The 22,371-nt window shown below is 38.0% G+C and overlaps 1 protein-coding gene across 1 annotated transcript in view; it reads right to left on the reverse strand.

Annotated features, from left to right (window-relative positions):
* LOC145980150 (dipeptidase 1-like) overlaps positions 1–22,371 on the reverse strand; it is a 279,360-nt gene that overhangs the window by 61,881 nt on the left and 195,108 nt on the right. The window contains exons 5-7 of the mRNA XM_083113193.1: positions 21,735–21,867; positions 19,124–19,274; positions 2,850–2,919 (exon numbers count right to left, since the gene is read on the reverse strand). Of these exons, the coding sequence (XP_082969319.1) occupies positions 2,850–2,919; positions 19,124–19,274; positions 21,735–21,867 (354 nt within the window). The remainder of the gene's footprint in view (positions 1–2,849; positions 2,920–19,123; positions 19,275–21,734; positions 21,868–22,371) is intronic.

Below are 22,371 nucleotides of genomic sequence, written 5' to 3' on the forward strand. Positions count from 1 at the left end.
GATTAAAATCATGTGCAATGACACGTGGACTTCTCACCCTAGACGTCAGTATGATCTCAGTGCATTACTGACGCATTAGAAGCATTTTATTGCTTTTTTCCGACACAATTACAAATTTAGATTTGAATTCAATATGACGGACGTCCGCTTAGAAAACACCAATATGGTTCTCCCTATGCTTAATCTGTTTCTATCGTTACCATTTGTACCCAGCCTAACTCTTTTACATTTTTAAAGGAGGTGTTAAGGGACTTTTGAATCACTCTGCACTAAGAAAAATTCTAATGAGTGTACACGGAACCTTCCTTTGAAAAGTTATCTTGATATTTAAACGGGTTTTAGTTTAAAAAGAACCGCAGAGAAGTTTTTAACATTAACTGGTGCAATTGAACCAAAGATCACCACCTAATTATAAAGCACAGAGTAAAGATGTCTCTGGGATAGAAGATGACGAAGAGTTCTGCAATTGTCTCCTAATTCCCGTGAACAAATTTTGAATAATTTAGTCGTTGAACTCGGAACTCTTCACCAGAAAAAACGTGGTCGAAAAACTTTCCACTTGGGTGTAATACACTAAACTAGTCGGTCAAACTTTGCATGCCCAAATGTGTGATTACAACTTTTTTCATAACGTACACAAAAACAACTCGGATCGAATGTCCTACGGCTTTTATTGATAGGTAATTTGCACACGTGGTACTCTATGAACACTTCAGCACTGAGAAAAATAAGTGATTATAGAGACGTCGCAATCACCGGGTGAGGTTTTAATAGCATATTGTTTCACACTTGGGATTGAGCAATTGGTTTTCCAAACTCATGTGTACTGGAGATGTCTGGAGAAAGAGAACGAAAACAAGTCTCTGCGCAAGAAGTGACACGAGCGAGGACTGAACCAATGAACGCATGACACGGGATGTCAGTGCATAAAGAGGAAAGTATGCAGATACCATATGTTATAGATCTTTTCAGTTCTTACGGCGAGTGCTCTAGAAGCTGGGAAGGGAAGTGGCGAGCGGGAAAGCCGCGAAGACAAACCAGACAACCCCGGTGGCGCCGAGAGATATGACGTGGCGGAAATAAGTACCACATTTATCTCGTTCTACATACTGCTGCGTTTCTTATCACGCTGGATTTGTCGCTTCCCCGCTCCACACTTCGCTTTCCAGCTTCTAGAGCACCGCCGTAAGAACTAAAAAGACTTATAGCAACAACGCGTACTGCTTAGCTCCATTAACTCGCTTTCCCCTCTTCTCTACCGTTATGCGCAGACTTGCTCCACAGATTCCAGGCAAAAGAGTTAATTGATTGATTTGGTGTTTTAAGTCCACTTTATGCACAGTAAGGTTAATCGGGACTGGATCTACAGTTTGGATTCCTTGATTACAAGGAGACTACGCAACCATTACGCCATCGGAGAGGCCCCATCGGGGTAGAATATAGTATTGAGCGCTGCACTTTGCAGACTAACGAGGCTCTGGCCTCACAGACAATACAGCGAAGTAAAATATATCAATTCAATGAATCGTAAACCAAACACATCCATAATGTGCCTCTTCTTTCCGCGAAACATTCCTGTTTCTTGACACATTTCATTTGTGTCTTGCTGAGGCATATTTAACACCAATGAAGGGTTGCACTACCTACTCCTTCCCCAACCTTTGTCGCTCAAAAGACGTCATGTCGAAGATAACGTAAAGATATCACAAAAGTAAGATGGCTGTTAGAAGCCAGAAGGAATATTTGAAATACGAAAGACTGAAGGCTGATTTCGCAGGAAACATGGCTTATTGATTGTTATATTGTTACAGACAGAGCTAGGGAGGAAAGAAATGAGGGGGAAGAGAAAATGGAGTATTAGAGGGGAGAGGATAAACGACAAAGAGAGAGAGAGAGAGGAATAGAATGGAAAGGTAAAAGAGATAGAAGGAAAATGAGAGAGAGAGAGAGAGAAAGGGTGGAATAGAAAGAAAAGGAAAAAGAGTAGATGAAGTGAGACATAGACAACAGAGAGAAATGAGCAAAAGTGAGGGATCAAGGATTATAAAATGAAAATTATAATAAAGTAAATAACAGATGTTAGAGACAACGCTTGTGGATTGTATGTTCTTGCATATCCAATTTTAATTGATTTAAACTGTCGGCAATTCTGCTGTTCAGTACATTCTGTAAATGAGGAATTATTTGAGGTTTTGTCATTTCACGGATCCAAATAATTTGATGTGATATAAAACGAAGCTAATACGGTTATCTGTTAACAAAGGTTACATGGTACGTATGATTGCCTGAAGAGTAACGGATAGTCATTGTTCAGTTAAAGAAATTTTAGGTTTCTTTACATCACATGTGAATTGTAAAATAAAATATACAAACTCAGCCTGAGTTTATGTAAGGATAAATACATTTTCGCCCCTATTCGTAAATTAAAACAAAATATTCATCGCAGAATTTAATCTATGCACATGATAATCAACCAATTTTTCTGATGAATAAAATGTTGTTCTTTCGGAAACTGCATTTATCTGTGATTTCTGTAGGTACCAGGCATGATGTGCATATATTGTGAATAGAATGCAGTTCTTAACGAAGCTAGAAATAATTATTAAATGATCCTTAAATGCGTTTGCATCTGTACAATCCGTTTGACATTTTAGAGACCGGTGACAGGAATTGAAATAGAAAACACTTTATTTATTAAATTATTTCTGTTAGAAGAAATACACTCCTTACATGTTGATTAATAGCTATTGTTCTTATTGTATTTGAGAAACAGTGCAATAAAACAAGACGATGACATGTAGTGAAGTAAGAACAAGCAACAGTGAGAACTGAGTGGAGCGTTCACCTACCTTCCCAAAGTCCGTGAGGCCTCCATGGTCCGGAATCTGTCCTGGAGCATCCACCGTGGAGCAGTCTGCCCTAACAAGGAGCGAAGCAATGAGCAAGTTGTACAAGGTTTATGTTAGACTAAAGAAGTAATATTATAATGAACTCTTTACAAAACTACACCGACAAAGATGTTAACAAGTTAAGGCATATAAAAATAACACATCTTATTACATATATACAGGGTGGGCCAAAAGTCGTAGAACAGTAGAATAAAATGAAAAAATACGCGACAGACAGGAGTGAAATGTCCTTACACATTTTATAGGCGAGGGGAAAATGTCATAGACCATATCGTGTTTCCGGCGGCCATCTTGAAATTCGTCATCTTGGATTCAACTTCAATATTTTAAATGGGAAGGTGTGTGTGTGACACATCACCTAACACACTAAAATGTGCTCAGGAATTCATATCTGTGGTTGTTTTTTTTTGTTTAGCTCGAACGGTTTTCGAGATTTACCATGGTTTTTCTGTTACTTTTCGTTTCAGGTTCACTAATTGAAGATGGTCCTCTCGAAAGCTGAACGCATAGAGATTGTTCTGATGTCGGGCGATTGAAGTGTGAGAGTCATCGCAGATGATTTCAATCATCGCCATTCTGAAAGGAATCCTATCTCACCCAACACAGTTTCTACACTCCTTTCCAAATTCAGGGATACAGGAGCTGTTGAAGACAGGACCCGGACGAATAGACCTAAAACGGCTACGGACGAAGCAACAACAATAGCAGTGTTGGCATCCTTTCACAAAAGCCATCAAAGGAGCACACGCCGTGTGTCCATGACAAGTGTCGTGAGTCGTACCTCCATAAGGAGAATCTTAAAAACATTCAAGTGACACCCGTAAAAGTTGCAATTATTGCAGCATCTGACTGAAGATGACCCTGATCTTTGGTTAGAATTTGCAGAGTGATCGAATCAATCAACAGGAAACACCGGGTTTCCCACACCAGAAACTTTTTTCAAACGAAGACAATTTTTACGTGAACGGCGAAGTTAATAAGCAAATCCATCGATATTGGTCTGATGTTAATCCACATTGGATTGATCCCAGCAGGATGGTAGGTTCACAGATGATAATGGTATGGTGTTGGATTTGGGGAACGCAAATTTTGGGACCCTTCTTCATTAAGGGGACTCTGACAACAGACGGTTATCTCCAATTACTGCATAAGGATGTGCTTCCATCACTGTTATCAGAGGACTGTAGTTTTCCGACATACTTCCAACAGGGCGGAGCTGCGCCTCTTAAGGGAAAGAATGTGAGGTCTTACCTGCATCAGCAATTTCCCGGGATTGGATTGGACGCAGAGGACCTGTCAAGTGGCCCCCGCGATCGCCTGATCTGCCGCCCTTAGATTTTCATATATTTGGTCACGTGAAAGCGATGGTTTACTCAGTCAAGATAAGGGATATTGAGCACCTTAAGAGCCGAATCCATGAAGCCATGGCCTCTATCCAGCATGTTGTGTTGTCCAGAGTTCATGCAGAGTGGAATCACAGATTGACATTGACAATTGAACATCATGGGCACCATGTGGAACACGTGGTAAAGGCAAGTGATATGTGTTTTTCAAGGAAAGCCTCGAAATCCGTTCGAGTTAGACAAGAAACAACTACAAATATGAATTCGTGAGCAAATTTTAGTGGTAGTTGACCTGTCACACACACCCCTTCCAATTTGAAATTTTGAAGTGAAATCCAAGATGGCGGATTTCAAGATGGCATACCGAAAACTCGGTATGGTCTATGACATTTTCACCTTATAACATCTGTAGGGACATATCATTACTGTCCGTCGCGTATTTTTTTATTTTATTCGTCAGACCTAAGACTTTTTGCCCACCCTGTATATACATGCTTAATGATTTATTGATTCTGTTTATTTCACTTCGCTTTTCTGACACTTTTCGCTAAGATGATACGATGAAATTCATGAATGGACACTCACAAACACCCATGCCCAGGTCGGGAGTTCAACTCATGACCAATGGCGTCGTAGCGCGATGTGCTAACCACTTCGCCAGGGGGCGACATATGTATACCTCGTACAGGGTTGCCAGAATTGAAGTCACCCAACTCATCTCTCTGTACCCTGTTTGAGGTATCGTACAACTCTGAAATTAGTGAATCCAATATGCAGACCATGTGGAAGAGGATGACGATAAAAAAGATAGTTCAATTTTCACCACCAGTTTAAAATGTGTCGCTGTAATAATGAATAATGAAAAACATAAGTCTTTATTGTTGGTTTGTACCAGTACAAGAGTGTTGAATATGCCTGCCAGAAGAGTGTATGGAAATGGTAGCAATATGCCGGTTTATGCTTGCTTTCAGCTCAGGCATCGTGTGTACACGTTCCTGGTACACACGATCTTTCAGGTATCCCCATAGTCAGAAATCACATAAAGTCAAGTCCAGCGAACGGGAAGGCCAAGCATCGGGAAAACCCCTTGAAATGACACGATAAGGGCCAAAGTTGTCCCGAAGAAGTTCCGTGACTTGTTTACCAATATACGGGGCTGCTCCATCTTACATGAAGGTTGTGGTCGCTAAACATCCTCGTTCTTGCAAGGCAGTAACCACGTGCTGTGCAAGGAGTTGAGCTTAACGTGCACTCGTAATGAAACATCGGACTGGGCATTGCTGTGTTTGCTCCTCGAAGAAAAACGGACTCAGAGCAGTGAAACCACACCAGACAGTGACGTAATCAGAATGCAATTGTTGTTGCTCCAACACACAGGACGGCCAGACACCCCATATGCGCAGGTTTAGTGTGTTTACAGCCCCATCGAAGGCGAAGTGCGCCTCATCTGTCCACAGAATATTCCAAGGCCACATGTCGTCCACAGCCATCCTCGCCAAAAATCGAAGAGCAAAATCGACGCGTAGAGGCGGATCTTGCGGCTTTAACTGATGAACCACATGAATCTGATAGGAGTACCTCTGTAAAATGGACCATACAACTTTGTGAACCGTCAACCAAGGCAGAGACAATGAACGTGCCACAGCTCGCGCACTAGCAGCAGAATATCTGGAACACAGCAACAGCCACTTCGGTGACAACGTCTTCTGCAATCGGCCGGGGGTCCTTTCCTGCTGCAACAGAAACATCTCCAGTCTCTTTAAATTTCTTCATCATCTTTCTTAACCCATGCGTCGTCTTGGGCCCTTTTCAAAGTCCTTTCGCATGACTATAACCTCGTAATGCAGCTGTATTTTTACTATCGTTCTGATAAAACAACTTCACCGGCAATGCACGTTCTTTCTTATTTAATGGCATGGTGATCACTTCCGAACATTTGTTCAGCACTCACGTTAAATGATTTAGCTTAGAAAGACATTTGTTAGTGGCTGGAAGTTGCGAGAAAATAATAACTCGTTTATTGCAAGATTGCAAAGTAAAGGCAAACCCATAACCAATTTGAGCAGTTTACGTCATTATTACAATCCATAATGGAAGTACAGCGCCACATTTCAACCTGGTGGCGGAAAATTGAACTTTTCTATCGCCATCCTCTTCCCCATGGCCTAGATAGTGGGTTCAACAGATTTAAGAGTTCCACGATGCCTCAAACAGGCTACAGAGATGTCTGAGGTGGGTAACTTTAATTCTGGCCACCCGGTACATACATACATACATACGTACATGCAAATGTATCTGTATATATTACATGATGTCCGGATTGTAACTGGAAGTTTTTAAGTAGTTATTACATTTCAACACACCGAGCAATTTGTTATTAAAGTATTGCAAAAGCAATAGTACATTTGTGAGTTTAGTTCAGGAAATTTCCATACATGTACAACTAGCGGTGGTGGAACTAGTATCGCTCAAAGAAAAATGTCGTCGGTACAGGAAAAATCACGCGTAGCCCACGGAAATCGAGAATGCAGCTACTAATTCCAAGCTCCGCTGTTCATGAAGTGAAGTCGTGCACAAACGGTTACATTTATACGCGCTCAGAGTGCACTTTTTGCACGAAATTAAGCCAAATGACAAGCCGAAAATACATTCATTTCCCATTGCCATTCTGCATAAGATTTATGTTACCCCATTATAATTCTTTCTTGAAGGCTACGTCAAAGACTGGTGTATTCTCCCCAAAGGTTTCATGATCAACAAGAACTGCAGCTCGGTATGTGGAATGCTCTTGCTTCTGTAATCCATCAGATGCTACAGAACACGCGGAGGGAGATTGAATACAGGCTGGATATTCTCTGTGCAACAAACGGAGCTCATTTAGACCTAGGCCTCCCCGATGGCGCAGTGGTAGGTCCCAAGGGGTCCCGGGTTCGATACCAGGTGGAGGCATACAGTGGTTCGGATTCCACCTTAAACCGTAGGTTCAGTCCCGATTAGCCTTACTGTTCATAAAGTGAACTTAAAATACCAACTCATGTTGAGGTATAATAAGCTGCAACTGTTCCAACAAAACTTGGTTAGTTTGTTTTCAAAATGTATGCTTTTGTTACTAATTAATACTAGAGGCAAAATTATGGATTTGTATATTTTACATATTACGAGAATATAAAAGTTTATTAAGAGAAAAGTAACACGCATTTCTTGAATTAAGCCTACTTTTTGTTTTTTTTATTTAAAATCTTTAATTTCAAATTGGATAATACGTATAACATAATTTCAAAACCGGATCTTCCATATAGTATGCAATGTTGGACGTTTCGTCACCATAATAAAGCTAGAATGAATGGTTCTTTCCAAATTAGATACTTACCGTCCTTCATTGGAGTAACCTTCTGAGACAAAATTAGAAGTGAAGAAATCCAAAATAAATTGAAGGTTGAAGTAGTAGTGGAAGAAATTCCAAAATATCAGTTTATATGGAATCAACATGTTCTGAGAATGTCAGAAAAATACGAAATTATAGGCCGAAAGGAAAATAAATTTAGAAAGACTATGCGTGAGTTCCGAAAGTCTTAAGGAAATGAACAAATACAACGAAGATAACTGGGCCCGTGTATCTGGTAAAACCAGTTATTTTACAGACTTATGGGACACTCTAGGCGAAAGCGCAGGGGCCGCGTTTTGTTTAGAGAAAATTTCCGTATGGCGTCGAGCGGAAGACATGTAATTCTGGCAGAAATAAACTCTAGAGCTGATACAGTTACTAATTTTAATCACATTGTAAGAACAGTTGAGGCACACTCATCTTGTGCATGTTGCTTCATATCGCTCTCTTTTAAAATTATAATACATTTTTCAAACTAGTACAGTTTGAATCCATCAAGTACGCGCGTTGTCTATAGGCAGAAGACGATTCTCACCGAACTAACCAGCCTCCTGGCCCGTGCCTTGGGTGAATCTCGTTCTTGCACGAAAGGCACGGAAAGTAACTTTGGGGACTGCATGACGAACCTCACAAAACGCACGAGAGCACTTATGTGCCGGACAGTTACCACATCTCGTTTAACGCTGTAAACTCGTGCGACTATCGGAACGGACCTCATATCGCCGATGGAATTATCAATATTTGTAGTCGCAGAACAGGTTTTGGTTACCCATACCTTCCGTGAAGTCAAATGGGGGCGGGGGGGATATAGAGTCAGGGACTTACACGCTCATAATCTCGGCCGTTAGTAGAAGTGATGTGATCAGGAACTCTCTGGGGTCGCATTTACCTCCCAGGGTTGCTTCTAGGTACCCGTTTATTTTTAGACTGAGTGAACGCCAGTCAGTCCCCACCTGTCATTGAACACGCAGCATTCAGAAAACCCTCGCGAGGGGTCCCGAGTTCGAACCCTGGCCTGGGCATGGGTGTTCTTTGTGAGTGCGATTCCATCATATCATCACTCATCCTCATCTTCGCTGTTAGCCGAAAGTGTCAGAAAAGCGAAGTAAAATAAACCACAGCAATCAATCAAGCAGTCAAACACCCACTTTTGGCTGGATCACCTAAATTCTAAATAACCATAATGGCTTATTTTAGATAGAAGGGTAAGCGACGGTTATGATTGAGGAGGAGGGGGATGTAATATTTTCCTTTAGTTGGTGTTAGCATTATCTCAAATATTGTATTAGTTTCACGGTTCCTTTTCGAATCTCCGTTGTTGCTTCTCACTCTCTCTCTATCTCTCTTCCTCTCTCCCTCTCTCTCTCCCTCTCTCTCTCCCTCTCTCTCTCCCTCTCTCTCCGAGGTCTCAAGTAGAAAAGACACAACCACAGATTTTTACGTAGACGTCGACATAACCCAAGTATTAAAACCTTAAAAATGTACATTAATTTCACTGTTCCATTCCTAATAAGTTCTTCTTCCAGCTAATCAGCTTTTAGACAAGTTATTAGTACCCTTTTATTAGAAGAAACATATATTTTCCTCTCCCTGCATTTCTACGAAACGTTCTCGACAATATCGACTTCGTAATCGAATGCCAGTTTGTATTCGCACAGACAAAAAAATCTCCATCACTCCGAGAGAGAGGAGCTAACTCTGCAAACATCGATCAGTAATTTCCTCGTGCCTGAAATCAAACCTATAGTTCAAATCACAAACCCTGACACCTTCTGTAAACAAAACCACCTGCATGCAGAAAGCATTGCAAACTCATAGAAGTAAAATAATCCACACGATAATCCAGCGTTGATACAGGATTCATTACGTAAGGTAAAACAATGGCAAATTTGTAGTATGGGATACGCTGCCGCAAATGACGTCTCACTTTAAACCCAATGCTCTTTCTTTTTTTACTTATTGCTTCACCTTTATGGTTAACTCTTTGCACCAGTAATCATTTCCCATAAATTTGGCTTCTTTCTTTGAATATATTTTACTTGCATTTTTTAGACAAAATGATATAACATGGTAATGTATATTTCTAAGGTTTGATATAGATAGGAGTGTATTTGAAATTTGTTTGTACATTTTATGTAAATTGTATCTTATGTAAATAAAATATATAATGGGCATAAACAGCCATATGCATTGCTGTAAGTCCAATAAATATATTGATGATGATCAAAGCAAGACAAAAAGTTCGTAAATTTATTGCGGTTGGAAACTTTGACAAGCATCCTAATAACGATTTTTGTTCCGCCAAATATAGTGCACTTCGTAAAATAACTTGGTGACATGGCAAGGCAAGATAAGTGTGAACATTTTGTAGTAATATAACTTTAAATGAGCTTAGAGATTTGTGTACATAATGATATTTTATAACATTGGTTATTTTCTAAAAATAATCATGTGAACAGCAAGGAAGTAGTGCAACTTAGTAATATTGCCTGACTTAGCCTTAGAAAAATAACATGCCGAGTTCTATGCGTGAGGGAAAGTCTCCGTTTACTCAGAGCTTGTTTTCAAAACACCAGCAAGGACAGCCTTTGAAAAGGGGTGAGAAACAGATTCTACTCAATATTTATGTAACGTTCTGTCAGTAGTATCCTAAGAAACCAGTAAATGAAGTGGTTAAGTTCGTATCCCAGTGCAGTGGTGTGTCAGTGTCTGCAGTTTTAAGGGTTATGAAAGAGAGAATGGCCGGGAGAGTAACAATGTATGCGGCTGCATATTCGTCTAATATTTTGAGAACGGGTTCTCACATTCAGAGGCTCTTATATAAAATGAATAGGTGCGGCGAACTATGAGTGTAACAGCAGATGATTGCGGTCATGGATCAGCTGACGCGGAGTGATACATCGAATCGGTGAGACCGTTTGTTTACAGAAGGTCTCAGGGATGGTGATTTAGACCTTAGACGTATTATTGTTTCGACACATTGATTAGCGAATACGAGGAAATGCTGGTTCAGATACCAGGCATCACTCCTCTTTACCCCTTCCAAACACAAATGAACATATCCTCCTAAACATATCAGACCTTTTGCATTTCAAGTAAACTTGTAAGCGAAATGGTCTCATTACATGTCAACCAATCGGAGCTATATTTACTATGTAACTGCGATATGCACCGTTTGTACTAATCACTACATTGGCCCATACCCTGGTTTATTGGTTATAGATTTTTAATGGATTTGCAGGTAGGGATAATCCATATCATAATTAATTAGCATTCGAATTCCAGTTTATTACCCCCAATTTTATATCTGTATCATTTATAATTTTATCAATAGCCAAATCAAAATAACTTATGTTTATTAATTGATTTGTCTTTTCCCACAAATGATATTCCTACTACTATAGGTTATGGATAGGTCGATATAATACTGGCTGTTCTCCATTTTTGACTGTCATTGAAAAGCAGTCAGATTTTAGAAATATCAAATATCAGAGGTTCCCATGAAGGATGGTAGCAATCCTTAGGTTTGGCAAGCAAAACTCTGACATTCAGTGAGGTCTTTACCCAGAACTGTCCGTGACTGTACATGGGATTGATTCAGACACACATCTTTCCCGTTCCCATCTATATCTTTCTACGTGTTTTTGTGATGATAGGGTGAGGGCAAAAGAGTGGGTTTCTCTCATCCTAAGTTACAATATATGCGATTATGAAATGTTACAGACGTCCAATTTGTTAAGGAGAATGACCGTCCGATTGACACTAGAAACACTCATATCTACTGTATTTTTAAAAAATTCAGCTGGTACTATGTCCTCATCTAAGTGTGTTTTATGTTGTTAAGTGGCACTAGACTGCGTTCAGTCTAACATTAAGAGAGTTTATTATAATCCAGAAAGTTTAGACTGATGCAGTTCCCGCCATTCGTATGTTGGCAGCCGTTGTAAGAAATCACATGTGATCTTCAACCCACTGGCAGGGAAGCTGGAGACAGCATGTGTTCGCCAAAAAGAGCTCGTCTTCCCTTTGCGAGGGGAATTTGATTACTTGGTTGCCACATCTTCATAGTCACTGCAATAAAAGAATGGAATGAACCCCCCCCCCCACCACTGACTTCAGGGGAGCTCCACCCTACAACACACAAAACAAATCTAATGAAGCATCTAGTGTCCAAACAATAGTGCCTGGTTTTGTCTTTTGTGTAATGAATAGGAATGATGTATTGGTTTTAGTTTTAGTTTTATCTCTTTAATAATTGTATTCTAATTGTGGTTTGACATTTAACTCTGTACCTTCAGTACATTAATTACTTTGATTTTTCTACTGCATCAGTGATATTTAGGAAGTGTAAAGTGTGAAATGTAATATGTGTTTCACAAGGGTTTGTTGTAAGAACGACCCGCGAAGCCGAAACACGCCCTCTCAATAAAGGCGATTTATTATCATCATTATTATTATTACATACTTTATGAATGTGAATACATTGTTCTTGAATCGAAGGAGCAAGCACGAACTTGTAAAGAAAATGAATAGCTTTTGGCTTGAAACGCGCAGGCACTCTGTTCTTTTTACCCGCGTCAAAACGTTACGAACTTAGATGTGCGGTGCGGAAAAGTAAACGTTTGACGTCATAACTCTCGCCATATAAATAGAAACGCTAATTTTTAGATACGATACAAGGGCTGTCGAAACTTCAGCTACATTCGCTGTTCAAATAATGTTGCAAATTTACTGCCCTTGTACTAGCGAAGCACCTAAACCATAATTTCATTTTATGCCAGCATTTGCAACTAGAAAGCAGATTGTGTTGAAAACGAGAGTGAAAGAGATTGAAAGAGAGAGAGACAGAGAGAGAGAAAGATATAGAGAGATAGAGAGAGATAAAGAGAGAGAGCAACGGTAGTAATTTGGTACAATCATAGCATTTTTGAAACTTCGTTTACCCTAAGCGCGTAATTAATTTACGTAGACCTAATTTTGTGTAAACTGAAAGATATACTCTACACGTTTCGACTATTGCATCTTGTCTCTCTAAAACTTCTCAATTTGCTTAATGAATTACATTTTAATGGTTAAAATGCGCAGGAGAAAAGAGGCAATCAATAAAGTAAGGGAACAGAAAGAGAAAATTATATATATGGAAGACAAGAAAAGAGTAAAAACATAAAGCGTCAAGAAATATAATTGAAGAATACATCAGGAAAAGGAAATAGAAGACAGGAAAGGAAATGAATAGAAAGGAAAGGAAATGTACGAAATGGAAAGGATGAAAAAGAAGAAGGAAAGGAAATTAAGAAAAACATAGAAAAGAAGAGACATAAACAGAAGGAAGAGGAAGTAAAATAATGGAGTGGAATGGTAAAGAAAGGAAGAGATGGGAAATAAAGGAGAAGGAAATATGAACTGAGGTCAAAGAAATAATACAAAAACCTAGAAAACAGAAAGCAAGCAGCGAAACAATATGGAAGTAAATTAATGGAGCAGAATGGAAAAGATACGAGGGGAAGACAATTATACAGGGTGTTTTCGGGCTGATGATACAAACTTTCAGGGGTGAAGGAGAAGGGCACATTTATCAATTTGAGATAAGAAACCCTGGTCCGGAAACGACTTAGTCGAAAGTTATAACCGAAAATCTGTGTATGAAGATGTAATGCTTACATTACCTGCACACGTTTCACAAGCAGATACATTCACAGTTGTTTAAAGTGCCGTCCCCCAGCTTCGCTGCAAGCATGACATCGTCGCACAAAGTTCTGGCGTACCCGTTGGAACAACCGCGGGGTTGTTCGAACAATGTCACAATCATTGAGAATTCTTGCCTGGAGATCTTCTTCAGTCTACTACAGGTGTCTTGTACACAAGACTGTCTTGTCATGCCTGTAGCGAAGCTAAGGGAAGCCACTTTGAACAACTTTTGTGAATGTAGCAGCTTGTGAAACTTGTGCAGGTAATGAAAGTATTACATCTTCATACACTGATTTTCGCTTATAACTTTCGATTAAGTAGTTTCTTAACCAGGGTTCCTTATCTCTAATTGATAAATGTGCCCTTCTCCTTCACCCCTGAAAGTTTGAATCATCAGCCCAGAAAAACCCTTTATAAATAAACAGATAGAAAAAATTAAAATATATGAAACGAAATTATAGTAAAATGATGGATATGAATGGTAAAGAAACAAAATGGTAGGACATAAAAGGAAACAAAAAAGAAAGGGATGGACAAGAAAAGATACAGAGAACCGTGGCAGTGATTGGGTTCCGAAACTGTGTGGGTAAGGTGCCAAAACGATTAGGAAGGCAAGGACATTTTGCTTTCTCTTGGTAGATACGTTTTAGCATAATGGCGGAGCAAAAGTGGCAAATAGTAGGGGTGTAACTGCCCCCTCGCTCCCCCTAATCGTCGCCACTGACAGAGAACAAAGAAAAGTAACAGAAAATAGTAAAAAGATATGAAAGGAAATTAATAGAGTGGAATGGAAAAGAGAGAAAAGGAAATTAGAAAGGTTGGAAAGGAAAGAAGAGAAAGTCGTGTAACAAAACACATAGGAAGAAGAGGACGAAGTAGAAGGAAATGGAAGGAAAATAATTAACTAGATTGGATAGAAAGAAAAATGAGGAAAGCAGAAAAAATCGAACCCTGCTTTTCAAGTTAGTATTTGTGATGCTTGAATATTAGTTCTCCAGCATATCAATTTTGCAGTGTGTGTTATTTGCATTAATTTTCATTTTTTATTTAGTGAAAATTTTCCAACTGTTTAAGGTAACCACAACGACTAGCAATGCCTTCTGGAGAAATCGAAATTCTCGGTCCTTTTTTGTGTGTGTTATGCTATTACTGTATATCGACTTGATGCAAAGGCATCATGCACTGTATGCAGGTAAGAGCTAAAAGCTCCACGTGTGGTCGTTGATGTGAATTGTGTGAATCATTACCAACAGATCCGATTTACACACTAATATCTATATTCAAAGGTATCAATTTGAATATGAGTTGGTTTCAAGTACACAAACACGGGAAATAAACTGAGTAAAGTTCTGTTTTACGTCACAACCAGGCCTCCTCGATGGCGCAGTGGTAGCGTCGTCGCCTTGTAATGAAGGGGTTCCGGTTCGATACCCGGTGGAGGCACATAGTGGTCCATTACTGATTAGTCTTTCTGTGCATAAAGTGGACTCAAAGCAACAAATCAATCAATCAATCAATACGTCACAACCAGATCACTTTCATTAGGATCTCAAAATCTAGACTTGCCTACAATTTGGCGGTTATGTCCCCATCACCCCTCATTAGCGTTAAATCATATTAGCAGTCTATGCACTGGATGTTATTCTATTCACATGCTAATCTATTCTAATACAGGGTAATGGTTCAGCGTGGGGATTTATGGAGAGCCACGGATATAAATGCTTGTATTGCCAGTGATCTCAGAATAATTTCGTTATTAATGACTAGTAATGAAATATCTTTATAAATATGAAAAAGATAGTGATAAATGTTAAAAAATGCATTTTTGTATAATTCAAACTTTTCATTCATTCTTGTTTTATTTTTATGTTCCTGATAATGGAAAATGTGTAATTGACTAATTTATTTTTTAATATTTTTTAATGGAAGAATTTTTCAATTTATGAAATTTGTGATGCGCTAAATAGCATTATCATAGTGGTTAAAAATTTATAACTTTTGTATTTAAATCCACGTTATGCACAGAAAGGCTCACCTGGAATGGACCTAGAATTTAAAGTACGATAAGAAATACCCCGGCCCCCTTGATTATAAGGCGACGACCATACCACTACCGTATAAATCTTATGTTTCAAATCATTATTCGGAGAAAATTTGCTACAAGAAAACAGGGACACTGTCCAAACAAATTGTAGAAGACATTTAGGTAAAAATGACTCTGTCTCAAGAAAATGTGCACGAGAATTCAGGTTAAGAAAATAAGATTTTTACTAACTTTGCAAGACAATTTAAATAAAGAGTCCTAAGAGATTGTGCAAATTAATTTACAGAAAAGGGAACACAAAAGCATAAGGCCCAATTAAACTGAATATTCATTTTTTTTACCATTGTTTACCGAACATTTTAACCTTTACGCCGCTTTAATCCCGCTTGTTTTTTTTCGTGGAAGGGTTGGCATTGTGTCTACTCCAGAACCTGCACCTTACAGGGCTATTGAAAATGATCTTCCCGATTTCAAAGTTTAATAACTCACGTTTATTTATTCACAATGACATGCGACTTATGTTAAATTAAAGAAAAACTCAAAAGTTTTAGTGTCTGGAAAAGCTGATGTTTTATTACGCATTCCGCCGCTAGAATCAAGATGGATGGAAACGAAGACAGGAGAGCATTTTGTGTCCTGGAATTTCATGTACGTACAACAGTCAGTTATTTGTGTCCAAGGAAGTTTCAGGACGAAGTTCGGGTTAGATCCAACAAGCAGGCACTCAATTCGGAAGTGGTACAGGCAATTTAAAGAAAGTGGGTGTATCTGCAAGAGGAAATCAACAAGCTGGCCAGGAGTAAGTGATGTAACAGTTCAGCGTGTGCGTGCGACTTTCGTCAGAATCCCCAAAAAATCAACGGTTCGTGCAAACAGAGAATTGAAATTTCAAATGTTTTCGCAGAATCTTCCACACTGTTCCGCTTCAAGTTCAATTCTCTGCTTGCAGGAACCGTTGATACGGGTTGGATTAGGGGCAACAATTTTTTTCGAGTTCATATTCAAGCAAGTTATGAATTATTAACACTTCATTCTCCACAATAAGTATCAATAGTTTCATCATGTTTATGAAAGTACATAATATCGTTTGTCATTAGTGTTTGGGAGGGGTGTTGTTTGTTTACTCTACTAAGTAATTGGTGTTCACCTCCTATTGATTCACGCCATCTTCATCTCCAAGGACCATCCAATTTAACCCCCGTCCTGTTGTTCCCGCTGTTGCCGATAGTTTGCTGGGATGAATGTCAAAGCCTTGCTTGAGAGCAATCTTGGAGACCTCAATTAGCGGTTTGTAAAGCAACAGGTAGATGCGAGAGATCAAAGAAACAAGGAAGCCACAGTCCTGATGAAAATTATATCTCGTCCTAGACAGACCACGGTTCAGTGCTAATTAGCTATATGAATGGAGGACAAGTTTGTCTGAGTGTATAGACCTGTTTGGTATGACGCTGCATGAATTCGTGCTTCAGCTCTAACCGCTTTCAAATTAGATTGTGGGATCAAAAGACAATTGAAAGCAGTTACTCTTGCAGAATTGGGATTACCAGAGGTAGATTTTTTCGCTGCAGCGAAGACATTAAATTGAAACGCGCCTTAACCCTATGTTAGATCTTTTGTTTAGATTTTTCAAATGTTAAAATTGGAAATAATTTATATTGTTCCCTAGGGTGTTCTCAATATTTCTGTATTACCTTTGTTAATAAAAATATAATGTAAATAGGAGGCAAAATGCAATTGGTAGGCCTATCAGGCGCCATCTTTAAATGTATGTTATTAGAGAAACTCCTGTCAGTGACAATGTACAATTAGTTGGTAATGATATTAATTTTTGTAATTATTATAATTAATAAACAACTGCCGTCTACAAACAAGAAAGTATCATTAAAAATATTATTATGTTATTTGTGAGTTTTACCGAATGTCAAAATATAGTGACACTCGTGCTATATTTGGTTATTATTTTTTAATAAAAATCATAATTATTATAATTAATAAATAAATGCACATATAGGCAACAAAGGAAGCAGTGAAAATATTTAATAACAAAAGTGTATCTTAATATTTAAGTGATGAAAATGTATGGACCTGTGAGTCCCCCACCTGCCTGAGGTAAGTAAGTTTCTCCCATGGCAAAGTAAGCTAGTGCTAGAACTGATAAAACACTTATTCACTTCCACGAAAGATTTTTCTTGGGCTTTTCTTTTCTATTTTAATTACTTAATGAATACTGAGCCTTTTCTGCTGATGAATAAATAAACCTCAGTCCTATGGTTTTGGAGGTGAATGGGATGAACTCTCCAACACTCTAAATCCTCCATATCTCTCCAGAGCTCACGTTCTCAGCAACTGGAGAAATTCTCTCTTTCATTGATTTGTTAATATGGTCTATTTTACTTCGCTTTTCTGTAACTTTTGTCTAGTAGCAAAGATGAGAATGAGTGATGAAATTGATAAAAGGATACTCACAAACAACATCAATGCCCAGGCCGGGATTCAATCCCGGGACCCCTGGCGTCGTAGTGCGCTAACCATTCCTCAACGGAGGCCGGCAGATTCCCTTTCTGATCCAATATCATTTGCAATTATTACTTCGGTTTAACCGTGATATTGAGAAAGAACGATGATTCGACGAAGGAGATGAAAGTAAACATAATATTTCACACAAGCAATGTCTGGGAATTGAACCTAGAATCCTTGGTAAGGAGATCTGGAGTCCAGCATCCAAGGTCCATGAATACCGTATACGCAAGTGTTCACCAATGAACGTATGAGAGAGGGATTGAGTGCATGGAAAGAAAAACCCTTCTATACCGGTATATCCGGATTATGTCTACAAATTAACGAGACAGAGATTTTCTTGCGAGAATAAAACTATACAAAGTAATAACTGACTACATCGCACGAACAATGTTGCAACTAATGTTTTTGCTAAGTGATGTACGAAAACAGTACAACGTTGTTCTTAGCATCTCAAATATGGTAATGGTGTTTGATATGCAGTTCATGGATAGATCTGCACCGTCAAACTTCAGTTTGGAAACAGTGAATATTACAATGTTCTTCTTGTATGTTTTATAATTATTTCATTTTTTCTTAATTATGTATGCATGTTTCATATATAATTTAGACAATCCTTTGTTTCTAAATTGCGAAACATTGAATTATAAAATTAATTTGATATTTTTACAGATAAGGATTTGAGTTGCAAATAAATGTGCATAATTTTATATTTTTTGGTTTACACAAATAACATTAACAAGTAAAACATTTTTATTTACAATGAAAGTCCATTCATTTCTAAATTATTTGAAAGTTGTTTTACGAATGCTCTCTGAATTCGATATATCGAATTTTATCTAATAAAAACTGTTGAATTTTGAATATCTTGTCACAAACAAGCACACTCCGTTCTGTAAAATGTTTGCTATTCATAAACAAAGACTATTCAAATGTTGTAATTTAATCTTGTCCCTTGTGAGAAATTTATTTATTGTTTCTAAATTAAAAAAGAAATACATAATCACCTTCTAAAGTTTAAGTGACAACTCAAAATTACTCAAAGAAATGAAATAATTTTAATTAAATATTTGTAGTTTCATACCTATTACGTTGTTTAACTTCGTAGGATATAGGCTAAGCATTTCTAATTAGTTTTCTGCTCTTAATTTAGTAATATTAATCACCACCTCAATATGTTTGAATACAAAGCATCTAATTAAAGACTATACATTTCTATAATAGCAAAATGACTCACCAAGGTGTGTTGCAGCTGTGGGTCAGCGTCATGTATCTCGCTCCCAGCTGATAGAACATCCTCAACACAGCCAGACTGCTCCCGATGGAATGGCCTCCTTCCACACCTATAAGGCTCGCCAGTTTTCTGGAGTGATGGGCCTCAAAAATTCCTAGAATCAAGGAAGCAAATACTATTATAAAGGGTGTCTAAAAAATAATGGACATTTTGAAATGGAAAATAAAAGTTGAATTTCGAACCAAGTGAATATGGAGATGAATAATACAGGGTATGCAATTAATTGTAAACATATTTTTCATTCACAAGATGACATTCATGTTTGAAGATGACATTAGGAAAATGTCTATCGTTTGGCCAAACAACTGTCTTAATATTGAAATTGATTGTTTGTGGATGTCAGAAGAGGAGTATTTCCATCTCAATGGCTTCGTCAATAAGCAAAATTTCTGATATTGAGCCCTTTAATATCGGCGTATACTGAATGAAGTGCCGTTACACAGCAACAAGGTGACTGTATGGAGTGCAGTGTCATCATCTGGCATCTTGGGCCCTTATTTTTTGAAGGTCGTTATTCTTAAAACACGCTATGCAGAATTACACTGCTCCATGATAACTGAATATCATGACACCTACATAACTACATAACATCCGACATAACTGAAGAGTGCGGACCAATGTACAGCAAAATGAGGTATTCGAATGGGAATTAAATACCTGTTAAGTCAATGTGTGATTGGGGTTCACGACGTGCAAGGTGTACGGCACGTTCTTCTTCTCTGGACACAAGGTGGCAGGCAATGCGATTTCGATATGTTTGCAATTGTTCCTTCAACCACAGTCGGAACAAAATTGCATGTTTGAAATAGTGGCTTTCCAACAGGATAGAGTACCTACCCACTTTGCAATGACTGTTACTAAGTACTTGGATGCTACGTCTCCACGTAGGTAGATTGGTAGAGGCTCACAATGAATATGGGCACCACGAACTCCGGATCTCACACCTCTTGCCTTTTTTGCATCGGGCTACATCAGGTCACATGTGTACAGGGTAAAGATCACCTCTCTTCAACATCGTCGTAAACGTATGTATCATGCTGTACTCAACATGACACCGGCAATAGTCTCAAAGGTGTTTTGTGAAACTGTGCGCTGTTGGGTTGCATGTATGGATATACAGGTTGCTCATATGGAAGTACATTGACGTGAAACTTTCATGGATTTTGTTTTGTACACCACTTATTATGTCCAATATTTTTTCTTACAATGTTGATTATGTGTTGCCATACACTGGGGAGTTTAATTAATACATTTGTTCTAATTTCAAACATCTTTTCTAAAAAAAATGGATCGAGACTTTATAATTACCTTGTATTTCTTAAATGCAATATTATTAAAAAATATCGTCAATAATTTATTTCGAATTATTTTTTAGTTCAAAATTTGATTTAATTTATATCCATTTCATCATTCGGGAAGTATGTTTAAAGTAGTTTGTCATTTGTGAGTCGTAATATCGTTCTTTAAGGTTTTTAATATATTTGCTAATATTTTACTAATCTCCGAATTTGGTGTGGTATAATATTAATTTGCTATGCATTTCTCTTTACTACTAATAGTAGTAGATATTTTTTAATTTTTTTCATTTTACTGCATTTTACATTTTTTGTTTTAGGAAAACTTCTCGACATGTCGGGATATGCTTCCATGGACCTACACCAAGCATGTTACTGATAGCAAGTATTATGTTCTAGATACTGAGAGAGCAGGTCAGGTCTATTTCCTATATAAGTTTATTATGTCACCAAAATTAGCAGATTGAGGTGTTGTTCCTGTTTAAGTACATAATCATTATCGAAGCAAGTTTTATGTAAAGCTTGTGAAATATTGATAGAACTCTATCAGCTATTACTAAAGCAATAAGACACATAATTTCTCTCCCACTTTTAGGTCATCTCCACTATAAAAGACATGCGAGTCCCTGCAGTATTTCCGAAATCAATAGTTATTACCCACAATGTAATAGTATATTATTAATACTTTCAGAAATCCAAATTGAATTGCTGGAGTATTAAGCTTAGTCGGCCTCAGTTGTTACAAGAGAGAGTCAAATGAAAGCTTTAATGTGATTTTTTATTTTATCTAGTAGATTTATGTATGATGTGCACAAATTTGCTGCATTTTAGCAGAGACCTATTGCTGGTCTACATATATTTTCAGCTTTCAGTGCCTGCCTGAATACCTTAAGAAGAATACGTCTTTGGGGTCCACGTGCACTCACCTATGAGCCACTGGGAAGGCCTTTCAACCCATCTGCCTGCGGACTGAGGCCATTGTCGAACTTTCTCCTCGATTACTAAACTTGCTGGTGTTGTAAGGCTGCACAGAGATATTGAATTTACATTTGCCGAGAAATGTCTGTACGTGTACATTTGAGATGTATACAGTGTGTCTTACAATTTTTATTGGACTTTGAAGGCTTTCACTTGAATTTTATAATATTAACGATTTTTCCTAATTTGGTGCTTAATATATGTCTAATTTGCTGTGCAGTAATTGTTCTCATAATATTATACTAGTCTACACTAAACGCAGGATATGTTTTGAAAATTACCTTCCGATGTCGTAACGAGCTGCATGTGAGCAGGATATTTGTCAATCAACCTCCTTATCACATCTATTTGTTCTAAGGTTAGTTGTACTGCGTCCAAATATTGCGAACTGCATGGCACGTATGCAGACCAAAACTGAAAGTATAAGAAAGCAAATACATTAATTATTTGAAATGTTGATGGAAATTATAATAAATATTCGTAAATGTACATGTATTAAAGATGTGTTTCGTGTGTTCTAATACGTGGTATTGATTGTTGGATCTATTTTGTAATTTGACATAGGGTCATGGTGCTCCTATCTTTAGCAGCTGGGTGCGAACTGAATTACTTGCAATATTGGTTGTTACATTTACTAAATCCCTTGAACAAATTATGCATAAGGTATAGTGATATCGTAATGATATATGAGTGGTTCAGAACACAAGTGGCTTAACTCCATTCAAGACAGTTTTGAAAAAAAAAAGGCACATTATAATAACTTACGTTATATGTGTATGTACTGTATATGATTATGGACTGTGTTTAATTGTTGGAGTGCAAACATAGTGGTGCCTATATGAGCAAGAATTTGAAACTCAGGAGATACTTCTAGCACAGAAATGTTGATACGTTACAGTTCCAAGTAACTAAATTTCA

Source organism: Lepisma saccharinum, chromosome 27 (assembly GCF_977018435.1).
Source record: "Lepisma saccharinum chromosome 27, izLepSacc3.1, whole genome shotgun sequence".
In the NCBI taxonomy this organism is placed as follows: Eukaryota; Metazoa; Arthropoda; class Insecta; order Zygentoma; family Lepismatidae; genus Lepisma; species Lepisma saccharinum.